Source organism: Hippocampus zosterae, chromosome 19, assembly GCF_025434085.1.
Source record: "Hippocampus zosterae strain Florida chromosome 19, ASM2543408v3, whole genome shotgun sequence".
In the NCBI taxonomy this organism is placed as follows: Eukaryota; Metazoa; Chordata; class Actinopteri; order Syngnathiformes; family Syngnathidae; genus Hippocampus; species Hippocampus zosterae.
In genome coordinates, this window is record NC_067469.1 from 3,477,446 (window position 1) to 3,499,368 (window position 21,923).

At 44.4% G+C, this 21,923-nt stretch overlaps 4 protein-coding genes across 6 annotated transcripts; 3 read left to right on the forward strand and 1 right to left on the reverse strand.

The window, feature by feature from the left end:
• The first annotated feature begins 1,622 nt into the window (after positions 1–1,622).
• Positions 1,623–5,070, forward strand: nek2 (NIMA-related kinase 2). The gene is made up of 9 exons (XM_052052562.1): positions 1,623–2,021; positions 2,685–2,902; positions 3,025–3,265; positions 3,341–3,423; positions 3,496–3,622; positions 3,738–3,966; positions 4,161–4,215; positions 4,479–4,552; positions 4,764–5,070. Exons 1-9 carry the CDS (start codon positions 1,926–1,928, stop codon positions 4,922–4,924), a joined length of 1,284 nt encoding a protein of 427 aa, XP_051908522.1. The 5' UTR covers positions 1,623–1,925; the 3' UTR covers positions 4,925–5,070.
• A 149-nt stretch (positions 5,071–5,219) lies between these two features.
• On the forward strand, positions 5,220–11,092 carry slc30a1a (solute carrier family 30 member 1a). The gene is made up of 3 exons (XM_052052557.1): positions 5,220–6,730; positions 6,804–7,011; positions 8,356–11,092. Exons 1-3 carry the CDS (start codon positions 6,392–6,394, stop codon positions 9,204–9,206), a joined length of 1,398 nt encoding a protein of 465 aa, XP_051908517.1. The 5' UTR covers positions 5,220–6,391; the 3' UTR covers positions 9,207–11,092.
• Positions 11,093–15,242: 4,150 nt separating this feature from the next.
• On the forward strand, positions 15,243–18,244 carry rd3 (retinal degeneration 3, GUCY2D regulator). Its single transcript, XM_052052585.1, has 3 exons — positions 15,243–15,764; positions 16,633–16,955; positions 17,344–18,244. The coding sequence occupies exons 2-3, from the start codon at positions 16,666–16,668 to the stop codon at positions 17,693–17,695; spliced, it is 642 nt and encodes a 213-aa protein (XP_051908545.1). The 5' UTR covers positions 15,243–15,764; positions 16,633–16,665; the 3' UTR covers positions 17,696–18,244.
• An 815-nt stretch (positions 18,245–19,059) lies between these two features.
• Positions 19,060–21,720, reverse strand: si:ch211-22i13.2 (uncharacterized protein LOC553945 homolog). 3 transcript variants are annotated; one of them, XM_052052582.1, is made up of 7 exons: positions 21,561–21,720; positions 20,789–20,849; positions 20,306–20,470; positions 20,183–20,241; positions 20,004–20,096; positions 19,682–19,774; positions 19,060–19,608 (listed from the first exon to the last, which is right to left on the reverse strand). In XM_052052582.1, the coding sequence occupies exons 1-7, from the start codon at positions 21,561–21,563 to the stop codon at positions 19,558–19,560; spliced, it is 525 nt and encodes a 174-aa protein (XP_051908542.1). In that variant the 5' UTR covers positions 21,564–21,720; the 3' UTR covers positions 19,060–19,557. The 3 variants fall into 3 exon arrangements, with proteins under 3 accessions (XP_051908542.1, XP_051908540.1, XP_051908541.1); XM_052052580.1 differs by lacking the exon at positions 21,561–21,720 and adding an exon at positions 21,312–21,537; XM_052052581.1 differs by lacking the exon at positions 21,561–21,720 and adding an exon at positions 21,312–21,535 and having other exon boundaries at positions 20,004–20,093.
• Between the last annotated feature and the right edge of the window lie 203 nt (positions 21,721–21,923).

Genomic DNA, 21,923 nt, shown 5'->3' on the forward strand with positions numbered 1-21,923 from the left:
CTCCTTTTTCTGCTCGTCGTTTATGCTCTTTCAACCAGGTAAAGGGGATTTGATGACGTTTGATAGATAATTCTTTTTGCTGTAGGAACCCTAATCCTTTTTGATATGCAAATTCAACTGCACTCTTCTGTCTGGATTTTATATCACGGTGGGGCGACTCTGCCCGGAAGCATCACGCCTAAAGCAGCGAATACAATGTAAAGGTCAAATCAGGTGGTATTGAGCAATCCCCCACACCCCACACCAAAAACAATCATGTTACCAACAAACTCATCACCAGAGAAAAGTGCCCTGTCTGTGTTCTGCAGTGTCACTTTTGCAATGATCCATTTCGCAGGTATGGGCCTCGGGGGTACTCAATATCACGGTTTGGTGGGTCTTCCGACAATGATAGCATTCCCTGTGGCAGCAAGGAATAAAACATCCCTTTACCCCTCAGAGGGCTAATGATGTATCCATCTATCTGTCGGTTCTGTCAAAATGATTCAATGAGGAAGATCCCCACCCTCTCGTCTCAAGAGAATAGGATGGCAGGATGTCTTTTGAAAGCCTTTCGGTTGTTTTGGGTCCCATGTGTCAGTCACTTTTAAATGTTCAGAATGCTCATAAACATCTACAAGCAGCAACTCACTGCACATACTAATGGCTTGGGGTTTTGTTGCGGTATCGTTTCCGTGTCATTCTTGTGGTACTTGGGCAGGTAGGTATGCGAGGCAGAATTATGACGGCACATATTCATAAAATTACACATAACCTCATTTCATAGCGTTTGAACTACACATTAACACAATTCTCAAGCCCTCGCAGTTATTGTCTACCACATGCTGAGGAAAAGCTGGATGAATTCCCTCGAGACTCATGTCCTCCATCAGTGAGATGTCTGTTGTTTTTTAAGCTGCCTGTTTTTCTCTTGACCCGGCAGCCTGTACTCAACACAGCTACAACGATACTATGACATCCCACATGCTGGAGTGACCTTTGCAGAGCCAGACTGACAGATTCGGCCCCGGATGCTCTCCCTCCCTGCAGTGTGAGCTGCAGTTTTGGGCTGTCGCGACTCGCCAGGAGAGCAAATAAATGAATCATGTCAGCAAGTGTAAGTGAACCTGCAAAGGGAACTGACTGTTTTACAGCTTTTCTTATAGAACAAGAACGTTGTTCACACGCCATGAAAATGTACTCTATGAAAGAAGCAAAATGGCAATTGTACAGTGCTGTGAAATAGTCTATGTCCCCTTCCTGATTTCTGTTTTCTTTGCATATTTATCACATACAAAGGATTCTGTTCATGACACCCAATTTTAATATCACACAGTGACTACCCAAGGAAATTGAAAAGGCAGTTTCTAAGGACTAATTTAATTCATTAAGGCACAATATAAAATCAAAAACTACCTGTCCCTATATGAAAAAGTAATTGCCCCCTCCTTGTTAAATCGCACCGTAATTGTGACTAACGGCAGTTTTTGGAAAGCTGAGTTCAATTTCGTCCACAGCAATGTGAAAGACTCATCACAAACCCTTGATTTTAGTTGCTGCTGCCAAGGTTGGCATAACGCAATATTAGGTTGAGGGAGCAAAACTATTTTGTGAGTTTGTGTGAATATTTGGCGCCCTCTAGTGGAAAGCCGATGCGTTTTACCGCTCTACTCTCGCGGGTTTTGCGAAAAGCCATATCCTTGGCAACCTCACCACGCCCAGACAGTTTCGAACCAATCATAATCGAGATACGTTTGTTACACTCATTTAAAACGGGGAAAGTCGTTGTCTGGTTCGCCAACAGACGCATGCATACTCGCCAATGCTTGGTGAACTTCTGACATCTGTTCAACAAACGCATCAACGGCGCATCTCGCAGATATCTTTTTGTAATGTAGCATTTTAACAACTCGTTTGCATAGTTTCCTTGTGTTGATCAAAACAAGATGCCGTCCTGTATTGGTGACTACGAGGTGCTGCACACCATTGGATCCGGTTCTTACGGAAGATGTCAGAAAATAAGACGGAAATCTGACGGAAAGGTGAGTAACCATTGTCTTTTTCTGTTTAAATCTGAAAATATTGATGGTACATATGCACCTGTACCCATACTGATATGATTTTCGGGTCGCGCCACCTAACCGTCAGAGATAACGTGAAGTGTATTTGTTGTTGTCACGTGGGTTTTATAGCATAGGCGCAGACAATAGTAAGCAACGACAACTACTTTGATTCTCTTTCATCTCAAACTGCTTCAAACAACAAAGCGTGTGATGGAAAAGTGGTTAGAACTGCATGACTGTCCGTTTTTTATGTTATGTGTTGTGTTTATTATTTTACTTTGTTAACTTTCTTGTTACGCTTTGTTACAGCTGCCGCTGTTGTGAAAGCTATATGAATCAGAATGTATTGTATTGTACATTGAAAGCAAAATTTGAAGTGTCATAATTGCAGGAAATATTTGTTGATGACATTTGTCGAACATAAATATCTTATTCAGATATGTACTGTATGAACCAGGTCTGAATAAAGATTTTTTTTGTCACCTTTCATCTCCATCACCTCTCTTCCTACATGCTGTTCTTGAAGTTTTTCCTCATTACTTTCTGTGTCGCTTTTTGATATTTCTTTGAAACTTTGATGCATGTCTTACGCCCGTATTGCTCCCCTCTCTCACTTCTCTTCTTTACTTGTTTTAATTCAAGGTTCTGGTGTGGAAGGAGCTAGATTATGGCACAATGGCCGAGCGCGAGAAGCAGATGTTGGTGTCTGAGGTGAACCTGCTGAGGGAGCTGAAGCATCCCAACATAGTCAAATACTACGACCGTATTATCGACCGCAGTAACACCAAGCTGTACATTGTCATGGAGTACTGCGAGGGTGGCGACCTGGCAAGCCTCATTGCCCGATGCATTAGGGAAAGGTGACCTTGTGACCCTCACTAACAACAATGTTTGTATAAATCGTATTAGACACACATGAGAGAATATTCTAAGGTAGTTGCTGTTATTTCTGGAACTTTTTTGGGGGGGTGTCTTTCCTCAGACGTTATTTAGACGAAGAGTTCATCCTGCGCGTTACAGCACAGCTCGTGTTGGCACTGAAGGAGTGCCACAAGCGGAGTGACGGCAGGACCACCGTCCTTCACCGGGACTTGAAACCAGCCAACATCTTCCTGGACATCAAGCAGAATGTGAAGCTGGGCGACTTTGGCCTGGCCCGGATCCTCAACCACGAAACGAGCTTCGCCAAGACATTTGTCGGAACGCCTTACTATATGTCTCCTGTGGGTTCTCATAAATTGTGAGTACTGTAGTGGCAATTATGAAAGGCTCTGATTGATGCAACGTTTGTCTTTCAGGAGCAAATGAACCAGATGTCATACAATGAGAAGTCGGATATCTGGTCACTGGGTTGTTTGCTGTACGAACTGTGTGCCCTATCGTAAGTTTGCATGAGCACATTCCCGCACGCGTTGCTTTGTTTGCTGTAGAGCGCAAATCTTTGTCTTTGCAGGCCACCCTTCACTGCCTACAACCAAAAGCAGTTGGCCGTCAAGATCCGAGAGGGCAAGTTCAACAGAATCCCGTATCGATATTCAGAAGAAATAAACACTCTGCTCAAGAAAATGCTCAATTTGAAGGTAAGAAATATCATGAAAGTATTGCATCATGAAGCAGTTTACTAAGTCTTAAGTAGAAGCCCTTTTTTTCCCCTGTTTAATTTATGGTGTTCTCTGTTGTTGTTGTCGTCACCAGGACTATCTGAGGCCATCTGTGGAATCCATCCTCCAGAGTAGCCTTCTGGCTGAAGCAGTCAGCGAAGAGCAGAGGAAGGCGCAGCAGCTTCGCAGGCGGACGGCAGACTCTGAGGGTGCTTCTCAAAAGCCCGCAGAAGTAACACCTTCTGTCACAGAGCTCAGGCTCCGAGAGCAAGCTCTAAAAGAGCGGGAAAAGGCGCTCCAAAAACGAGAGGAGATGCTGGAACGTGAGTTTGGTTTTCCTCTCGTACTTGGAAGCAGGAAGTTATTTTTGTACCCCTCACAATTTTTGATGAGTCAAAAACTTTCACATTTCGTCTACTGAACTAAGTCAATGTGAATGCAGTATGTCAGATAATTGATAATTATGTCATGTCATATTTGGACAAATGTGGAGATGTTAATTTGCTTTTGATTTCAGGACGGGAACGTTATATGTGTGTCCGTGAGCGCCTTGCGGACGAGAAACTATCAAGGTACTCCACTGAAGAAAAGTAGAGTGGCATTAATCAATGCATGACTCCCCCATGCTTGAATGGCTTTTCTCTGGCTTCCTCACACATTTAAAAACAAAAAAGATGCATTGGACACTCTTAATTGACCAGTGCAGTGTTCAGCTTCTCATCCAAAGTCCGCTACAATAAGGTCCAGCTCACCCGCGAGCCCAACGAAAACAGGGGTTATAGGAAAGTGAATAGATGGTTTGATTTATGATCTGCCCATTCATGTTTTGTTTCAGAGCGAAGAGTTTACTGAAGAATTTCCACGCGGAGCACCAGAGAGAGCAGAACCCCCTTTTTGATAAAAGCATAGGTATGCACATCCAATGAAGACATCTGGACACACACAGCCCAACTCTGTATAGTTACATACCCATTTTTATTATTATTATTTTTGCTTGATAAGCAGTACACAATAATTTCAATAAAGATGTTTACCAAAATTGAAAAACATGTCCTAAGAAAAATAATGGTCTATCTTCTTAATCAGAATGTATTAAAAAAAATACTCTTGTTACCTTTAGGTGTGTGGAAGCACTCCTCCCCAGGGTCAGGCCCCAACAAGGAAAACCATCAGCTGGATCACTTGGTCACAATGACACCACGAGATGACTTCGTCAGTCGACATGCTCAAATCTTGACTGATGTCGAGAAACCCTGTCAAATCCTGGGCTTCCGCGTCTAACGGCCGTACGTGATAAAGTGTAAATGGTAGCGATGTGATATCTACTGAGAGTAAATTAAGTTTTAAGTCATGAGTCTGATATTTATGAGGTAGGGTTGTGTGATCTAGATTATGCTGTATTGTAATGAAGAGAGCTGTTATGGTTATAGAGGTCTCAAAAATTGATTCAGAATGCAACATGTGGCCGAACAAGGGGCTTTAATGTAATCTAAGCACTACATGTCAGTTATAATTGCCATAAATATGATTGTCTTTGACCAAAGGGGCATGTTTTCCATGAATGTGGTAGGGACAGGTTCAGGTTTTTCATTACAAGTCAATTGTCCACTTCTCCCCTAAATAATTGTTTTGGGTGCCTTTTATGCCACTCAAGGTCACGTCTCAGGATTGTTTAAACACTATGAAATTAAGATGTACAAAACAAAGTAATACAGGAAAGCAACACAAGAATCAAGGTTTTACAAATTAACAAAAGTAGTATTTACCAAAACAATATTACAATCGATTTTAATGAATACTGCTGTTCAAATACCAAAATTTGCCACAGGAGGTCGCTCATTTTCCATAACTCAATTGATTGTCTCAATTTGCCATACAGTCTCGCCAGTTTATCATCATCCTTTTGGCACACAATTACGCGATAACGTGACTTTCACTAATAGCTAATTAGTCATTGACACTATCCTCAAAATATTTTAATTTCTACAACGCTGCTAACTTTAACGATTATGTCACATTTGAATTTCTGAGATGCTTCGCACCAGGAATGTGCAGGGGGACACCCTTTATCATGGCACACGTATGCACAGACTATTACGACGATTGATGCTTGGTAACGAGACGAACACATGCGTGTCATTCATCAAGAACTCACGTTGATCACGTCAAATGTGTAACGTATACAGTCCAACAACCAATGGTCAAGTTATTTTATATTTTGTTTTTATTTTCTTCCCAAAGGTCCGCCTTAGACGATAATGCACATGTCAATCATCGCGAGACTCCGCTCGTATGGCGTGCGTAGCAACCACGGTTGCCCAATTGCTCCGTCCCGCCCACTTACGAAGGCGACGACATCCAACCAATCAGCTTGGACGTTTCGTCCTTTCGTCCAATAGGGACCAGCACAGGGCGAATCCCTTCCCACGTCTTTCTGGTGTTCCGTGTGGAAAGTTTACGGGCTCGGGTGCAAAGTTTGAACCCGTCTGCAAACTGGAGACATGGTGTTAGCCGAGTCGCTATTTTTCGGATGAGTTGTCTTCCAGTGGAAGTGCCGCTGCCATTACGGGATAACCGTAGTGTATGTGTAGTCGGTGGGGCTCGTATTCTCTCACGGGGAGCCAGTTAGCTCGAGGTGTTAGCTCGAGGTGTTAGCTCGGAGTTCATTCTAGCTAGCTAGCTTGGGCGAGCTAGTTTCTTCTTTTTTTCAGTTGGGTTTTTGCCCCCTTCTATAACATCACGAGCAAAATGGCATGTGCGCCCAATCGAGTCCGGCTGATGTGCATGCTCTCGCTGACGTTCGCCTTTTTCATTGTGGAGGTGGTGGTGAGCCGGATCACCGCGTCCCTCTCGATGCTGTCCGACTCCTTTCACATGCTGTCAGACGTCATCGCTCTGATTGTGGCTCTGGTCGCGGTGCGGTTCGCCGAGAAGACCCAAGCGACCGACAAGAACACGTTCGGCTGGATCCGGGCCGAGGTGATGGGTGCGCTGGTCAACGCCGTGTTCCTCACGGCGTTGTGTTGCACCATCGTGCTGGAGGCGATCGAGCGCTTCACCGAGGCCCGCGAGATCGAGCGGCCGCAGGTATAAGATAAGAAAACATTTTATTTGTCTCACAATGGAAAAATCCCTCATTTACAATTGAAAATAATTTTAGGTGCTCGCCGGAGTGGGCTTAGCGGGGCTGTTGGTCAACTTGCTCGGGCTCTGTTTGTTCCACGGCCACGCCGGCGGGGGACACGGGCACTCGCACGGGGGGAAGAAGGGCAAAGGTGCCAAGTCACACCGGGCCGGCAACGGGACTCCTGGGGAGACTAACAATTTGGTGGGGAACCACAGTAGCTCCACGGACGCTTGTCAAACCGGTAAGTGAAATACCAAGTGGTGGGCCGACTTTGGTTCTTAAGGACCACTTCTGTCAAATACATAATTACAATATGCTTTAAAAAAAAAGGACACCTAACCAAACGGTCACGATTTTAGGTTGGCCGCCTGCTGTTCCGCCGGCAGCCAGTAGGATGTCATTTGCGGACCATGCTAAAGAGAAAATAAATGTATAAATATGTATTTATTTCTACATAATGTATACTATGATAACGGCAAGGACATAATTGTGTTTCATTTTCCCATTTTGTCTTGAAGCTAATTTAATTTTAAGCGACTCCAAGGCAGCCTGTGCCCTAAGCTGTCTTCATAGTCAGCAGTCCACATTGCATAACAGTTCAATCTATTTCCTCTTAGCCTATTCAGAAACAAGCAGTCACATGAAAACTGGAGGTCATTTAGTTCCGAGGCGTATGTCGTTCTCACTTGCTTGGGCCCTGAAGGGTTAAAGTCATTCCCAAGGCCCAGGTTTCTCCCCCACACATACACGCGCTGTTTGGCCTTGACATTTTTAATAAACGGAGAGAGCTTGCACCCCTCCTCCATGCCCCGGTCGCATTTACTGGACCGTACGTCAACGTAATGGTGGAGTCGACGGCCGAAAGTGTAGCATTGGCCACTGATGAACGAGCCTCCATTGTCTCGGGGATTGAGGCAAACATTTTCTTACCCTTGTGCACACACCCTAATCAATGATTGCATTTTGCCCAATTTGAAATGAATGCTGTATTTAAATTCAGCTCCTAACAGTCATGGCTTTAAACCTATCACTTAGATTCACTAGTATCAATGGCCTGTAAGGGGGGGAAAAAAGAGAGAAATTGGCATATGACATTTTACGGGTTGAACTGATCCATTTTCACATCACCCCAAAAAAAAAAAGTAGGAAGAATGTAAAAAGTACTTTTTTGGTCTGAGACCTCTTCTGCTTGGCGTTTGTGGAGGCCGAGGCAAATCCGCTCCGGGGCCCCTTCCACATTCCTCTACCGCGCTGACTAGTTGAAGTGGAATTTGCAGTTGTATCAATTTTTATCTGCACGTAGCTTTCCGTCTGTCCACTGTAGGATATTTCTTCCCCCAAATTTTGAATGTGACTGTTTATTGTGAATTAAAAAGTGTGAATTTCAGAGCACTGGATTTGCAAAGCATGATAAAGTTGTTACATTCTTTAAGTATTGTAATTCCGCAAGAGAATCAGTGCAACGCTTTTACCACAGTTTACAAGATTTAACAACGCTAATCCATATTTAACCTCCTGGGACCTGTGCCAGGAAGGTTTACTAGTTGGACTGCTTTAATAATCAATTCTTATTGAAATTCTTCAGACGTCAGCCCGAAAGAGAGCTCGGAGGTGCAGATCAACGGCGGCGCTCAGTACGAGGACGTGGACAATGAGCACAATACGTCCTCGCAGCTCAACATGCGCGGCGTCTTCCTCCACGTGCTGGGCGACGCCCTGGGCTCGGTCATCGTGGTGATCAACGCTCTCATCTTCATCTTCGTGTGGCAGCCCTGCAACAAAGACGAACTCTGCGTCAACCCGTGCATCGACAGCCACGCCACCGACCACTACCACGGCAACCACACCCTGCTGGATCTGCGGGGGAGCCCCACCGCGGCCAGCGCCAAGATGGCGGGCCCCTGTTGGGTGCTCTACCTGGACCCCACGCTCTGCCTCATCATGGTGTGCATCCTGCTGTACACCACCTACCCGCTGCTGAAGGAGTCCGCCCTCATCCTTCTGCAGACGGTCCCCAAGCAGATCAACATCCACCGCCTCAACGAGCGCTTGCTGAACCTGGACGGGGTCCTGGCCATCCACGAGCTGCACGTGTGGCAGCTGGCGGGCAGCCGCATCATCGCCACGGCGCACATCAAGTGCCACGACCCCACGTCCTACATGGAGGTGGCCAAGCGCATCAAAGACTTCTTCCACAACGAGGGCATCCACGCCACCACCATCCAGCCCGAGTTTGTCACCTTCAGTTCCGAGTCCCAGGACTCCCTGTGCGAGCTCTCCTGCCGGACTCAGTGCGCCCCCAAGTTGTGCTGCGGCGCCGGCGACAAGAAGGCGGCCGGTGACCTGAGGGCCATTGGCGAGAGCCCGGAGCCGGCCGCCGTGTTTCTGGTGCAGCCGCAGGTAATCGTCACCTCCGAGGTGGAGTCGTCTCTGTGAGAGAAGTGACGAGCTGGACTAACTGCTGTCGATTAAGATTAGAAAATTGGCTCCGTGGGTCCCGCCTCAGACGGTCTTTCGTCGCAAGCCTCTATCCGTGTATCTTTTTTTTTTTTTCTAAAATGAAAAAAAGTGACTGAAGACTTCATTTGTTTTTACTCCAACAAAATGTCGCCTGATTTTTCATCGTTACCTTTTTAGCTCCACTAAAAAATGAGAAATTGAAAAAATAGGCCATAGCATTGATCTTGATTTTAATTGAACCGGCCCTGAAGTTCCACAAATGAGCCGCTGGAAAGGTGCTTCAGCTTGTTAGTTGCCACGACCAAGACCGCCATCCATCAAATGAGCCACATCATAACATGGATGATTTATTATACATTGTGCAGAGCAGTGTTTCCCAAACTTTTACATTTGTGGTGAACCAAAATGGATTCTAAAAATATATATATAGTTCCCTTGAGACATAAGTAATATTTTTGCAGTTTTTCTCTCTGTTGTGAAACTAAACAAATATGAATGGATGAAATATAAAAGTGTCAAATATTCTGCCTGTAATTTATATATTTTTTAAAAAGTTATCTTTCTCATTACATGAATTATTTAATCCGCCGATTTTTCTTTTTTTTTTTTTTTTTTTAATTCTCAAAAAGTCCATATTGTTCGGGCCTTAATCTTGCTACCAAATTTCCGGGTGGCGATTTGGTATTGGTAACGATCCAATATTAGAACCAAGTTCTGTGCTGTGGCCTCTTTGTTTTCAATTTCCAAGCCAAAAATATAAAGATGGAAAAACGAGTTGACTTTTTCTGTCAAATTAAAAAATAATAACAATGAAACGAGTGACTTTTTCGCTTGCCAGCTGAAAATGCAAACGACGATTGACACGCCGATTCGTTTGGTCATTAATGGCACGTCAGGGGTTCACTGTCTTAGGAACCTTGTCAACCATGGTGTTGCTGTGCCAAAGCTCCTCAGGACCTCCGAATGTCCTTCGCAGCACACGTCTCGCTCACTTCAGCCTGTGGACTTTGTGTGTACTCTCCTAATCCCCTCACCCCTAAAAATGGAGTATTGTATTGCTTAATGAAGTATTTAAGTTATTAGAAAGAATCTATTACGCTCAGTAGATGCTGCTTCTCTTCTCTCTCCGGCCCGCCATCTATGCTGTTCGTTAAGAGTTTTTGGCCTCTTTGGATAAGAAGCTGGATAAAGACCTCATAGCCTGCCTTTGCGCCCACTGGTAATCGCACTGAGACGTAAACGGCGACGGCGGCCCTATTCCTTCGAGATTTAATGCCTCCCGTTGCTAAGAAACGAGCCCCGCAATGTTGCGATGATGGCCAGTCGTTCTTTGGCGGCGTTCCCGCTGTCCAAACTTGAGACTTGGTCCTCGGGGTCACGACCTCTAAAATAGGTGCATGTACTGTACATGTTCGAGTCATCCCAAGCATCCACACCAATGTCAGAGTGACCCAACATGCAGTTCATCTGTCCACCGCTTTGGACGGCTGAGCAGCCAAGTTCTTATAGTGGCCTTGAAATTGTCTAGAAGAAAACAAACACAAAAAAAAAAACACATTACTATACTTTTTGTCACTTAACAAGGTGCAATTGAGAATCCCCCTCCTGATTCTATGTATATGCAATGTAAACAAATGTGCTGGGAAATGTTTTTGGATGTGTTCCTTCAGTTTTATAATGTGCAGTCACTTCTACCCTTGTGTCTTTGGGCACATTTATGTGGCTTTGTGAACATTTTTTTTTTAAAGATATGAAATATGAACTGATGTTTTTTTGATATGCCATCTACTGTTTCTGTCCACTGTGTCATCCTGAGACAAATATATATATATGGCTGTTTGGTACAGTTGATGAACTTAAAAGGTGTCTCTTGCTCTTTTTGTATATAGTCGACAGGGGCGGGCGTGAGAATTCTGTGAAGTGCGTGTCATTGATTCGGGCTGCAAATAACCATTGTTCAATTTGTCGATTAATCGTTGGATCGGATAAAGAGGCAGTCAAAAAAATCTGTTTTTTTTTTAAAACGTTATTTCAAATACGGCTGCAGTTGCTGACCATACGATTGCCGGTCATGGGGTCTTACATAAGAGGCAGACGCGAGGAGGGGGAGGGGGGGCAGTGCAAAGGCAACATGCACCCAGGGCTCTACCCAGCATTCCTGTGCGATGCATTCGTTTCATGTTGTCGGCGCATACAACAGTGCTTTGTGCGCGCCCTCTGTTCACAGCGGGTGTTCTTTGCACCTTGCCTGCAGGCTATTGTGAATGCGTGCAACATTAAAAAGCGAGTCAGCGTGCCGTCCGTGTTTTCGTTGAACCCATTCGACTTGTGAGTGGAGCGTCAGCAAAACAAAAAAAAAAAAACGTTATCGTTTGGTGTTGGGCTGAAAGATAGACGTCCACTTCTTTTATGGGCGGGGCTAATACACCTAAGTGTTAAGATTTGAGCAAATATACAATTTTATCAGTTTCTGCTCAACCGTATTCAGCATTGCTAAATTAGTCCCCCCGGGGTACTGATGTGGAGGCTTATAAATTGAAAAAATAATTTCCGATGAAGAAATGATCATTTGGACTCTGGGATTGTGGATTAAAAGTGCTGAGGGTGACAGCCCTCTCCTCTCCCACACTACGAGTTTTTTTTTTAATCTGACCACATGGCAGCTCCGATGGCCTCCATCAAAGAGCTTTCAGGCAAGGGGGAGCCTAAGCCGGCTGGAATGTGAACTCCACGGACCACCGCCATCATGACAGTGGCGACTAGTGTGGGGATGACATGTCGTTTCGTGAATGGTGTCAATTCGAATTTCAACCTGTGTGGGTATCCTTAATTGATTGATTGATTGAGATACCATGACAACTTTCGGGCTTCGTGAACACGACAAGGGCAACACTGAAGGCCCAGATTTGAAATGCGCAGCTCGTCAATCTGTGTAAATATCAAACTACAAGCGTTGCTTTTTGGAACTTTGACCCCTGCGTAGAAAATGAAAACAATTTTAAAAGCCTATGAATAAGATAAGATAAGCTTATAGGGAAAGTTGATGTGTCACGGCATGCATACATGCAAATATGCTCTATGTATTGTTTGTATCGAAGCTGCAGGAGGTCCCTTCTTACGCTTTTGTCTTTTTGATCACAAGTCTGAGTGCTTCCGACCAGCAATAATGAATTCCCCGCTAATCATAAAACACTTGAAGGACATCAAGTCAGGATGATGGATGATGAACTGAACGCCCCCCCCCACCCCCATCATATAATCTGTGCACGTGGAGGCGCACAGTGGCTGTTATCAGTCAGGTGAGCAGCAGCAGAAGAAAAGACCAGCTGACAGTGAAGCACGGTCAGCTGACGATCACGTTTAAACGTAAGACATGTCTGAACACTCCCGATGATGGAGTTACAGATTAAAATTGGATTATGGAACGTTCAAAGAAGGTCAAATCAAGGGGACCGTAAAGGTGCTTGTGTCATGGATGTTTTTGTGACCAACAGGGGCCACCGCAGGGCCCCTCCTGCAGCCGCACACCTGTTAGCCGTTGTGTCAATGGTTTGCTGTTGAAATGACTCCCCGCCCGACCACTCGGTGCTTTTGGATTTAGTTTTCTCTGTGTTTTATGAACACGTTTTGTGAAGTCCACCCTGCTCCTCCCTCCCGCCTGCTTTTTTTGGAGTCCTTCACACCATCACGCTCATGACAGGTAGAGCGTTTTAAGGTTCATCCAAAAAGCTGAGTATGCAGTTATGCATTTGAGCTTTAACCAAGTTAAGTGCGCTCTAGTTTCAGAGAAAACCAAATTAATGTATGAAATGTAAAGCAAGTCGTGTTAACGTACTGCAGCGTGAAGTGCTGCGTAGCATTTTCTGACCATTTACGCTCGTGAGCTTTGTGAGTATTGAGCTGTGAGTGAATGGCAGAGGCCTCGGTCCACAGTGCTTCTGGGGCTTTTCTATTCAAAAGGGGAACCTGGACAAAGGCCAATGAAAAGTGGATGTCAGCACATCTGTGTTTTCTTTTTTTTTTTTTTCTCCTGTGCTCATGTGATTAGCCAGCACTTCCTTCCGTATCAGCCTTGCCGTTTTCAAATGAAACACGCGAAACTCATTGTGAAACTTGGTGGCGGTGAGGATTTGCGCAAGGTGGAAGTTTGATGATTTAACAAGACAGATAAGGTGAACTTTGTGGCTGTTGACGCGCTTAAAACTCCAATCCAGTTGGATTTTAGGCTACAAGGCGGAGAATTGAATGATTGTCAGTGCGTTGCCATGCAGCCAATTGGGATTGATGCCATCTTGTAGCAATTTTAAACAAGATCAGGAGTTTTGAAAATGGATGGAAGAAGGCATATAAAAAGCTATTTTGTGATGAATCTCTTGAGTCCACCTTTTCCCTGACCGTGGTGCCTGAGTAAAGAATGTCTGATTTGGAGGATTTCTATTTGTTCAGCAGGCGAGGCAGAATTCTGCTTATTTGAGTGAGTTTGCACTGTTTGTTTTCACAGTCGAAGGTTGACAACACACCTGAGGACGCTCTCTTTTCTCGGTTTGATTCCACACAAGCTACCTAATTGTAAATAATGATCATCAGAACTGAATCAACTACTTCTCCTTTAATGACAAAGATTGGTGAAACCGCACTTGAGTGGAAAGTTTGCGTAGTCGCACAATCGAGTTTCTTGTTTACATTTGTGGGATGTGTACTGTCTGCCCTAAAACGTTTATTTAGTTGCGACCTAGGAGTGCTGCAGTAAGTCGTTTCAGTCAGGGGAGCATCCTTATTCTGTCATAATGTGGTTGAAGGCATATCCAGCGGTCCGGGCCTGGAGGGCCACTGTCCTGCCTGTTTTCCAGCTCTCCCAGCTGCAACACACCTGATTCAGATGATCAGCTCTGAAGCAGCATTAGAACGTTCCTGATTATTTGAATCAGGTGTGTTGCTCTTGGCAGAGCTGGAAAACAGGGCAGGACAGCGGCCCTTGAGGACCGACTTTGGACACCCTTTCCTTATCCTGTATCTGGGATCATTTAGTCAGGATGTGATTGGTCAACTGCTGCTTTGTCGATCAAGGTGTGCTGCACCCGAATCCGGTTGATCGAGGGTAAAAAAAAAAAGCAAACTACAATGACTGAACTTTAACTTGTGTAGTTTATGTGCTGTGCGGGTGAGCTGGTCGCGTTGAATGACAAAGTTGGTGAAACACCGCTCTCTAGTGGAAGGTTTGGGTAAGCGCACAGTAAAGTCTCGCTCAGTTCCAAGTCGTTTGATGGGAGGAAAAATGGATTTGTGAAAAGGCCTCCTCTCACAAAACATCCCTTATTGATGCCTAGTACTTTCTGCACTCTGTTTTTAAAGATTTATTCTGTTTTTATTAGATGATTTATTCTAATAATGCATATTCTCTGACCTTGATACACAGCTTGTAGTGGCATTCAGCTAATAATGAATGCCACTACAGTATAAGTGTTAATTAGAAGTGTTAATTGAAGGAAGGCCAAGTGGAGCACATTGTGGCCGATTGAGGGAATCACTTTAAAAGATTAGGGAAGGCTCATGTCGGGTTTCCTGGGAGCAGTTTACTTTCCCATCTGTTAAGGAGACATAGTGTTGTTTGGGAATTCACCCTTTGGTTAGACTTTTTATATGGTTATTTTACCAGAGGTATTATTTCGCTCTTCTATGGACAAAAATTTAAAAAACCGAGCAACCTACTTCCCTTCTGATTTGAAGTTAGAATGTTGTTTCAAGTATGTGTGGGGGAGGGGGGGGGGGCTGTTAGTAGCACAAGTAAAGCGGATGCACCACGGTTTTCTAAAATAATCTGTTTTTAATCCCCCCCCCCCCCCCAATTCCATTGAGACTACTGCAAATTGCGGTGTGATTCAACAGAGTTCACAGTTCGTACCGCAGTGTTGAGTGTGCGCTTACACCACCCACACCAAACTAAAGCTGCGATGTTGCTGCATCGTCGAGCAATCTCGTAACGCGGGCCTCTAGCGGGTCAAAAAAAAAAAACTTTATCCTCAGGAGGCTCATCGGCATACGCACGACCTCGTCCACATGTTTGATCAAGCGCTACAACATCCTTTTGAATTGGACTCCCTCTTTGAAATCTCTTTGTCCCATTTATCTGCCTCTTCATCGCTCCCCTCTCAGCTGATGGAGGTTGTTGTGGACAAATAGGCTTAGGCCAGTTACTATAGCAACAGAGAGTTTCAGGAGGGGTGGGGGGGGGGTGGATCAAGGGAAATAAGCACTTCATCATCAGGGGCCTCAATCTCCCGCTGGAGATGCGGGAGCCCCCGACCTAGTGCAACAAGTGAAGGCAAGCCAACGGAGGCTCCAGGGAGAAAGAGGAAGAGGAGGAGGAGTGATACACAGAGATGAAGATAATGGAGAGAGTGGATCCATAAACGTGCCTGCTACGCTTTTCACAACATCGGACAAAGGCTTTCGCTCACAATGTTTCTTTTTATTTTTTAATTGTGGTTGGAGGAGGTCATCTTTAAAAAAAAAACTTTCCACAGAAATCAAGAGGTAAGAAATAGTTCCCTTTTTTAATTGATGAAATTAATTCAGGACGCAGATAATTTAACCACTTAAAAATAAAATTGACGCGATTCTAAAGATTTAAATTGCTCAAAGGGCTGCCTTCCATCTATATGTCATGCGATTGTGGGAATAACGGTCAAATATTCCTCGGTTGAATCGGGATCATTCACTCATATCTATATGTGTCCTTCTTGTGAAATGGAAAAAAAAATACCCCCCACATAATATTGATTGTATAAATAGAATGGAGTAAACCAAACACATTTTGGAATGTGGAATGTTTTGGAGTTGGATTTATCGTGTGAACGGATTAACTCCAGATTAAAGAGAGGACGGTTACAAAACAAGGTGGCCACCTCGTGCGTGTTCTAAGTTCCTACGTTTGTCATATTTTTATTACCACAATAATTCCCTTTCGTCCATTTTAATTTTTTTTCTTATTTTTATTTGAGAGCAAAAAATTTATTCTACTGCTGTATTGTGACAGTGACCTCAGATTACTTCACAGTAGTAGCATGATGGATAGTGAACAAATCTTTTAAAAAAAGACTCAAGATGCAACTTTTCAGTTGGTTTACTGTCAAACTAAACATCAAACTATGAGAATGACATGATTTGGATGTAATTTTGCTATTTGGCTATCTTAATGCTAACACATACTGAGAAACGTCACAGATTGTGTAATGAATAGCATCCAGGCATACAATATAACAATAGACATATAATCTTTATCCTCTACAAAGAATGACTATCGTAATATTACTGAGTCACGTACAGTAGTAAGCAAAGAAACTCTTTGTTCATCTTCTGCCTGGTGGCCATGTCATCCATTTGAATTCATCACGACGCACAGAGTTCGGGGATCCGGTTGAGGAGGACCCGCGCCATGACCTCCTGGTTCAGCTGGAACGAGCCTCACCGGCGCATCCCACGCAGGGAGCCGGCCGACGTGGTCGCCGACACGTTGATGGTGGAGCTGAGCTGGCAGCTAAAAGAGGCGGAGAGGCAGCAGAGAGAGAGGGAAAGCGAGTACCGACGCCTCAAGACCGGGGTGGACTACAGCTGGTTGGCCAGTGTGCCGCGCTCGTCCTACAACATCAGCACTGGGGAGAGGCTGGGCTTGGAGGACCTCTGCTCCAAGGTGCCGCCGTCTTGCTGTGGACTGGTCATACTCAAGTTAGTATCAAATATATAAGATGCTGGTGGACTCTTCCTGGTAATTCTGTCTCTAGACCAACTACGTAAACTGCTTCGGATTATAGTGAGGACATTTCTGATGGAATAGACCGGTTGGAGCACAACTAAGCAATGTCTACCATCTAGTGGTGAATACTGTTATTACAATTCAAAACTACAATAAGAGAAATGGGTTCATGATTCACCTCCCTCCATATTTTTTCCCAAGGGGAACGTGTGTGTTTTTGCGCACCCTGAATTTGTTTGCGCATCTGTTCCCACACCGCTGAGGTCTCGGGTGCTTCGTTAGTGCTGGCGCTAGCAAGGTGCTAAAAATTAAAAGGCATCCGACGCAAAATAACAGGTCTCTCCTCTTGGTTGTGCACAGGTTCCGTGAAACGATTCGAACTAGCGAGCCAGAGGTGCACGAAGTGTCGGGCCTCTTCCGTTCGGTCCTCCTGGAGGCTGTGGAGCAACTGAAGGAGGAGCAGGAGGCCCAGCGGCTCGCCCGCCAGTGGAGCAATAAACGCGCCAACAGCATGTCTCTGGTGAACTTCAGGTCCCGCATCAAGATCAACCCATTTGGGAGCGCAGCAGGCCTCATCTCGAGCGAGGGGGGTCGTTTGAGTGACCTGAAGACGGTGTCGGAAGATGTGGAAAGAGGGAGCGAGAGGGAGGAGAGGGTGTGGAGCATGCCGGACTTCAGATACAAAGGAACAAGCAGCAGTAAACTTATCTAAAGGTACAATGAAGGACCAAGAAGTGGAGGTGGCAGACTCGAGTCATCTGACTTGACTCGAGTCAGACTTACGTGATCAGTTTTTGGTGGGGAATCTGACTTGACTTGATTTTTATTTTTTTTTCACCCCACAAAACACAATGTGCACACTCGCGCAGAAGCTGCTATCAGCCGCAGCTCACACAAGACACTCACGCGCAGACTCAACGATGTCACGTGCCAAGCCATCAAGCCCAACCTCACTAAGGCACATGCATGAATCTAACACACACACACACACACACACACGAAAGTATTTTCTATGCCATGTGATTTGTTTTAGTTTTAGTTTTTTTTTTTAGTTTCTATGCATGTCACCTTTAGATAAATATTTTAGGCTTGCAATTGAGATCTTACATTTCCAGTTAACTTTTTTCTTTTTACAAGAAAACCATTCATTCCTTCACATTTTTATAATTCACCAACTTGATGTCAGCAGACAATTCTGTCAAGTTCTGATCCCAAATATTGTGAATAAACACACAAAATGTGAACGCCCGTTCCAAACAAACCCGGATTGCCTGAGTTTTTCATAATTTGCACGTCGTTGCTGTGTATTCTTTGTTTAAGCAGGAAATAACCCCCCCTCCCCACCCCCTCGCCTCCATCACCTGAGGATGACTCACCCTTCGCACAATGACCAATGCGCGGCGCTCCTCCATACAAGGTCAGCCGACTAAAAGCTTTGCGTCTGTAGCTTCTCTTTAGAAGTGCAGGTCTACACCAAGTCAGAGCGAATATAAAATACGACGGGAGAAAGCGATAAAACATTTGATTGCTTTATTGTGACACACAGCTCCATGAATGCGGTGAACGGGTTTGAAAACGACAAGGGGGGGGGATGCCGACGTAACTGAGGGGTTTCAAGGATGTGACAGTCACAATAAAAACGGTTGTATCCATACAGACGAATGACGACGGTCAAATGGAGCCTAAATAAAAAGTAGCGATAGCCGAATAAACCGTTATTGACATACCGTAGACAGCCAATGGCCACTTTATTTGGCACACCTGCACTGGAAACAACCAAAAAAAAAACGTAAAATGAATATTCTCTGACAGTGCGAATTAGAATTGAGTATTTTCATCATTGCAGAGCAGATGGTGGATTCCAAAGACGTTGTGCAGGTGCGCCTGAAATTCATAACGGCCATATCGGCGGCAAACATGTCCCATGAGCCCGCTCGCCAACTTGGTCTAAATTCAGTCATAGCACCACCTTGCTGTGCTGCGTGTTGTCCCCTTCAAGCGGGGGTACACACATACCAATAATTGGCCCGACATTTAGATTGTTTACCCTTTTACAAAGTCAACACGAATTCTCGCTTTATTTTTTTTACTTTAGTTGGATTGCGGTGTGTGTTTGCACAATTCATTCACCACAATAAAACTGAAAATGAGAAGAGTTGGCCACGGAAATTAAGTTGCAAGTTAAACGAACAGTTGGCGTCGCTTATTCTACATTTTTCTTCATTTGCACTGTGGCGCCTCATTCAGGTCAGTCTTGGTACTACGACTGAAATTTAATTCCAACATAAGTTCACAGCCTAGCTTCTATTTCTTCTACATCTCTTTCAACTTCTTCATCTGCACAGTGGTGTCTCCTACAGGTCAGTTTTGGTACTACGACAGACATTTGATTTAAAATTTGATTTTTTTTCCCCCTCATCTAAATAATCGGTTCAGATGTTAAACATCGGTATGTGTGTACCCCGCTTGAAGGTGCGCCGCACCCTGGTTTGACATAAACCTTTATTTACATTTCCTCCCCTGGACAGCTTGCTTGTAGTTTCCTGAGGTCGGCTGCTGTGCCCACTCGGGGAATCACAAGGTAGAGTTCAAGAACTCCAGAAGTTCGGCTCGATTTTTGTCTCGCTGTGGTAGAAAAAGATTCATCGTGATCGCAGAGCAAAACGTAATAAACCGGCTGTTGAAGGGGTGGGCATACCTGTTTGTCCTTTTTTGACTTCTTGACTTTCATCTTGATCTTCTTCCCTGAAATCATGCTGTATTTTCTGCCTTTCTTCTTTTCCTTCAAGTACTGAGGACAAGAACGAGCAATGAGATCTGACACCAGGTACCCGTTTCCTTCAAGACGGAAGTAAACTACGCAGGAAGACGAGGGGCATTCCAACTGGAGTGAGATTTGGATGCAAACGTCCAACCGTTTAATGTTTCGGAACGTTTTGCACGTCTCGCATAACGCAATCTATTTTTGATGATCTTTTTAACTCTCTCACAACACAGTCAAAACAACGTGGATGAACAACCTTGGATATCTGAATAGGTCCGGAGTTTTCTTCACTGTTTTTGGCTTTCCTTTCCTTTTTATGTTTATGCCTCTTCTCCTTCTTCCCCTTCTGCTGCACATGAAAAATGACAACACATGACAAGTTTTGCAGCAGTTACTTGGCAATTCGTGATCAACCACCACAAGAGAGACAACTACCTTTTTGGGTTTGTCACTTTTCCTTTTCTTTGATTGCTTTCTGGACTTACTTCTGGAGTCTGTAAAGAAAATCGGGGACCGCGTTTAGCGAGAGAACGATCAAATCTTGCGAATTAAACTCACCGCTGCTTCTGGAGCTACTCCGGCTGCTGGATGAGTGTGACGAACCCGGTGAAGAAGAGGACGAAGCTGAGGATGAACCCGATGATGAACTGGAGGACGACGAGGAGGACGACGAGGAAGAGGAAGATCTACTACGGCTGCGTTTACGCTTCTTTTTTTCTCTACCTGCGTAAAGAGACTATTGGAGTCAACTTGCTCTGGTAGGCGGACAGCCGAATATTCCTACTCAGTTGTAAGAGTGTGCCGCGTAAACGCACCGCGTGTAGAGTATAAATCCCAGTAATTCTATTTAAGTCCTGATTGTATATTTTGTTATAGAATCCTTTTTGAACTCACGTGACCCCAACTTTAGGTGACAAATGACCTTGTCCCTCTAACCTTTACCATACTTGATGATTGATTCCTTCGTAATGACAAATGCTTGTGTAACATATCTTATTTAGTTTGTTTGTTGATTGATTGGTTGATTGATTGCAGCCTTGCCTCTGCTCTTGTCATCCGCCCTGGAGCTTGAACTGGACACTCTGCACTCCGCTTTTGTTGACTGGAAAGAAAAAGAATATGGATTATTGAGTCAAATGTGGAGAAAAGGACTGTTTAAAAGGTAAACGACTTTGAGAGTGATACATGTGTACATTTTTGTTAAATGTTTTATTCGGCACAATAGGTAAAGGAATTGGATAATAGCTCACACATCAATCATCCATTTGATGTGATAGCTATGACAACAATGTAAGCTTTTGACGTGATCGATAAACTCCTTGATTTGAAATTTTCATATGACTGAAAGAACACAAAAAGCAGATCCGTACCCTCATCCCATTCGTCCATTTAAATTGCTTTGTCGTCGTCTTTTATTAAATCACGACACAGAGTAACTCGAGATGGCATATAGTCCTACTCTTGTGATTTTTACCAAATGCATAAATGGGACAATGCACAACCTGAATCATAGAAGATATCACATTAGAATATTGTACGGCGTCATCAAGTTATGGACTCTTACCGAAATTTTACGGTAACATCTTGCAGCGTTACCTAACCGCCACCCAATTCGATGGAGCTCTCTCAACCGGTACAACCAGGAGATAGCCAGCGGAATCACAAATAAATGAACAAATGAAAAGAATGCATGTAGCGGTTCTTCCTGCAGCAAATGATGAGACCCGGACCGTGTCGCTAACCAAATGCAACCCCTCATTTGCATATCTTACGCACGCAATGCGTTTGACAGAAGACGGCATTCAGTACTCACCATGGCAACAGTGCAATACGGTTATGATCGAAAACAACTCGACAACGCTACAGCGTGTATACGTCTAGATTAATTCGCGGCGATGGTCCGCAGGTTAGCGCTAGCTAACAGCCACAGGAGACATTTTGTATCCCAGAATGCACCGCTGCGAGCTTCCTTCACAACACGGAAGTGAAGAGAGACGAAAAACAACTTCGTTTTTTATTTAGTTTATTTTTATTGATACACATTTGTAGGGTACGGATTCATCCTTTCAACTTACGCTCAGGGAAACCAGAACTATTATGTGGCCCCCGATGAAAACTAGTTTGACATTGGCGAATGATGCGCTCCACCTCTCGCCCAAAGTTGATCATAATGACG

Excerpts from the sequence above, each read along its gene's own strand:
- si:ch211-22i13.2 (XM_052052580.1), bottom strand. The coding sequence starts at position 21,512 with ATGCAAATGAGGGGTTGCATTTGGTTAGCGACACGGTCCGGGTCTCAT. Across the intron at positions 20,471-20,788 it reads GGCGGATGACAAGAGCAGAG|GTAGAGAAAAAAAGAAGCGT; the intron begins GCAAGGCTGCAA and ends CTCTTTACGCAG. Across the intron at positions 19,775-20,003 it reads GACCTATTCAGATATCCAAG|TACTTGAAGGAAAAGAAGAA; the intron begins GTTGTTCATCCA and ends TCTTGTCCTCAG.
- nek2 (XM_052052562.1), top strand. The coding sequence starts at position 1,926 with ATGCCGTCCTGTATTGGTGACTACGAGGTGCTGCACACCATTGGATCC. Across the intron at positions 2,903-3,024 it reads GCCCGATGCATTAGGGAAAG|ACGTTATTTAGACGAAGAGT; the intron begins GTGACCTTGTGA and ends GTCTTTCCTCAG. Across the intron at positions 3,266-3,340 it reads CGCCTTACTATATGTCTCCT|GAGCAAATGAACCAGATGTC; the intron begins GTGGGTTCTCAT and ends TTTGTCTTTCAG.
- slc30a1a (XM_052052557.1), top strand. The coding sequence starts at position 6,392 with ATGGCATGTGCGCCCAATCGAGTCCGGCTGATGTGCATGCTCTCGCTG. Across the intron at positions 6,731-6,803 it reads GCGAGATCGAGCGGCCGCAG|GTGCTCGCCGGAGTGGGCTT; the intron begins GTATAAGATAAG and ends AAATAATTTTAG. Across the intron at positions 7,012-8,355 it reads CACGGACGCTTGTCAAACCG|ACGTCAGCCCGAAAGAGAGC; the intron begins GTAAGTGAAATA and ends GAAATTCTTCAG.
- rd3 (XM_052052585.1), top strand. The coding sequence starts at position 16,666 with ATGACCTCCTGGTTCAGCTGGAACGAGCCTCACCGGCGCATCCCACGC. Across the intron at positions 16,956-17,343 it reads TGTGGACTGGTCATACTCAA|GTTCCGTGAAACGATTCGAA; the intron begins GTTAGTATCAAA and ends GGTTGTGCACAG.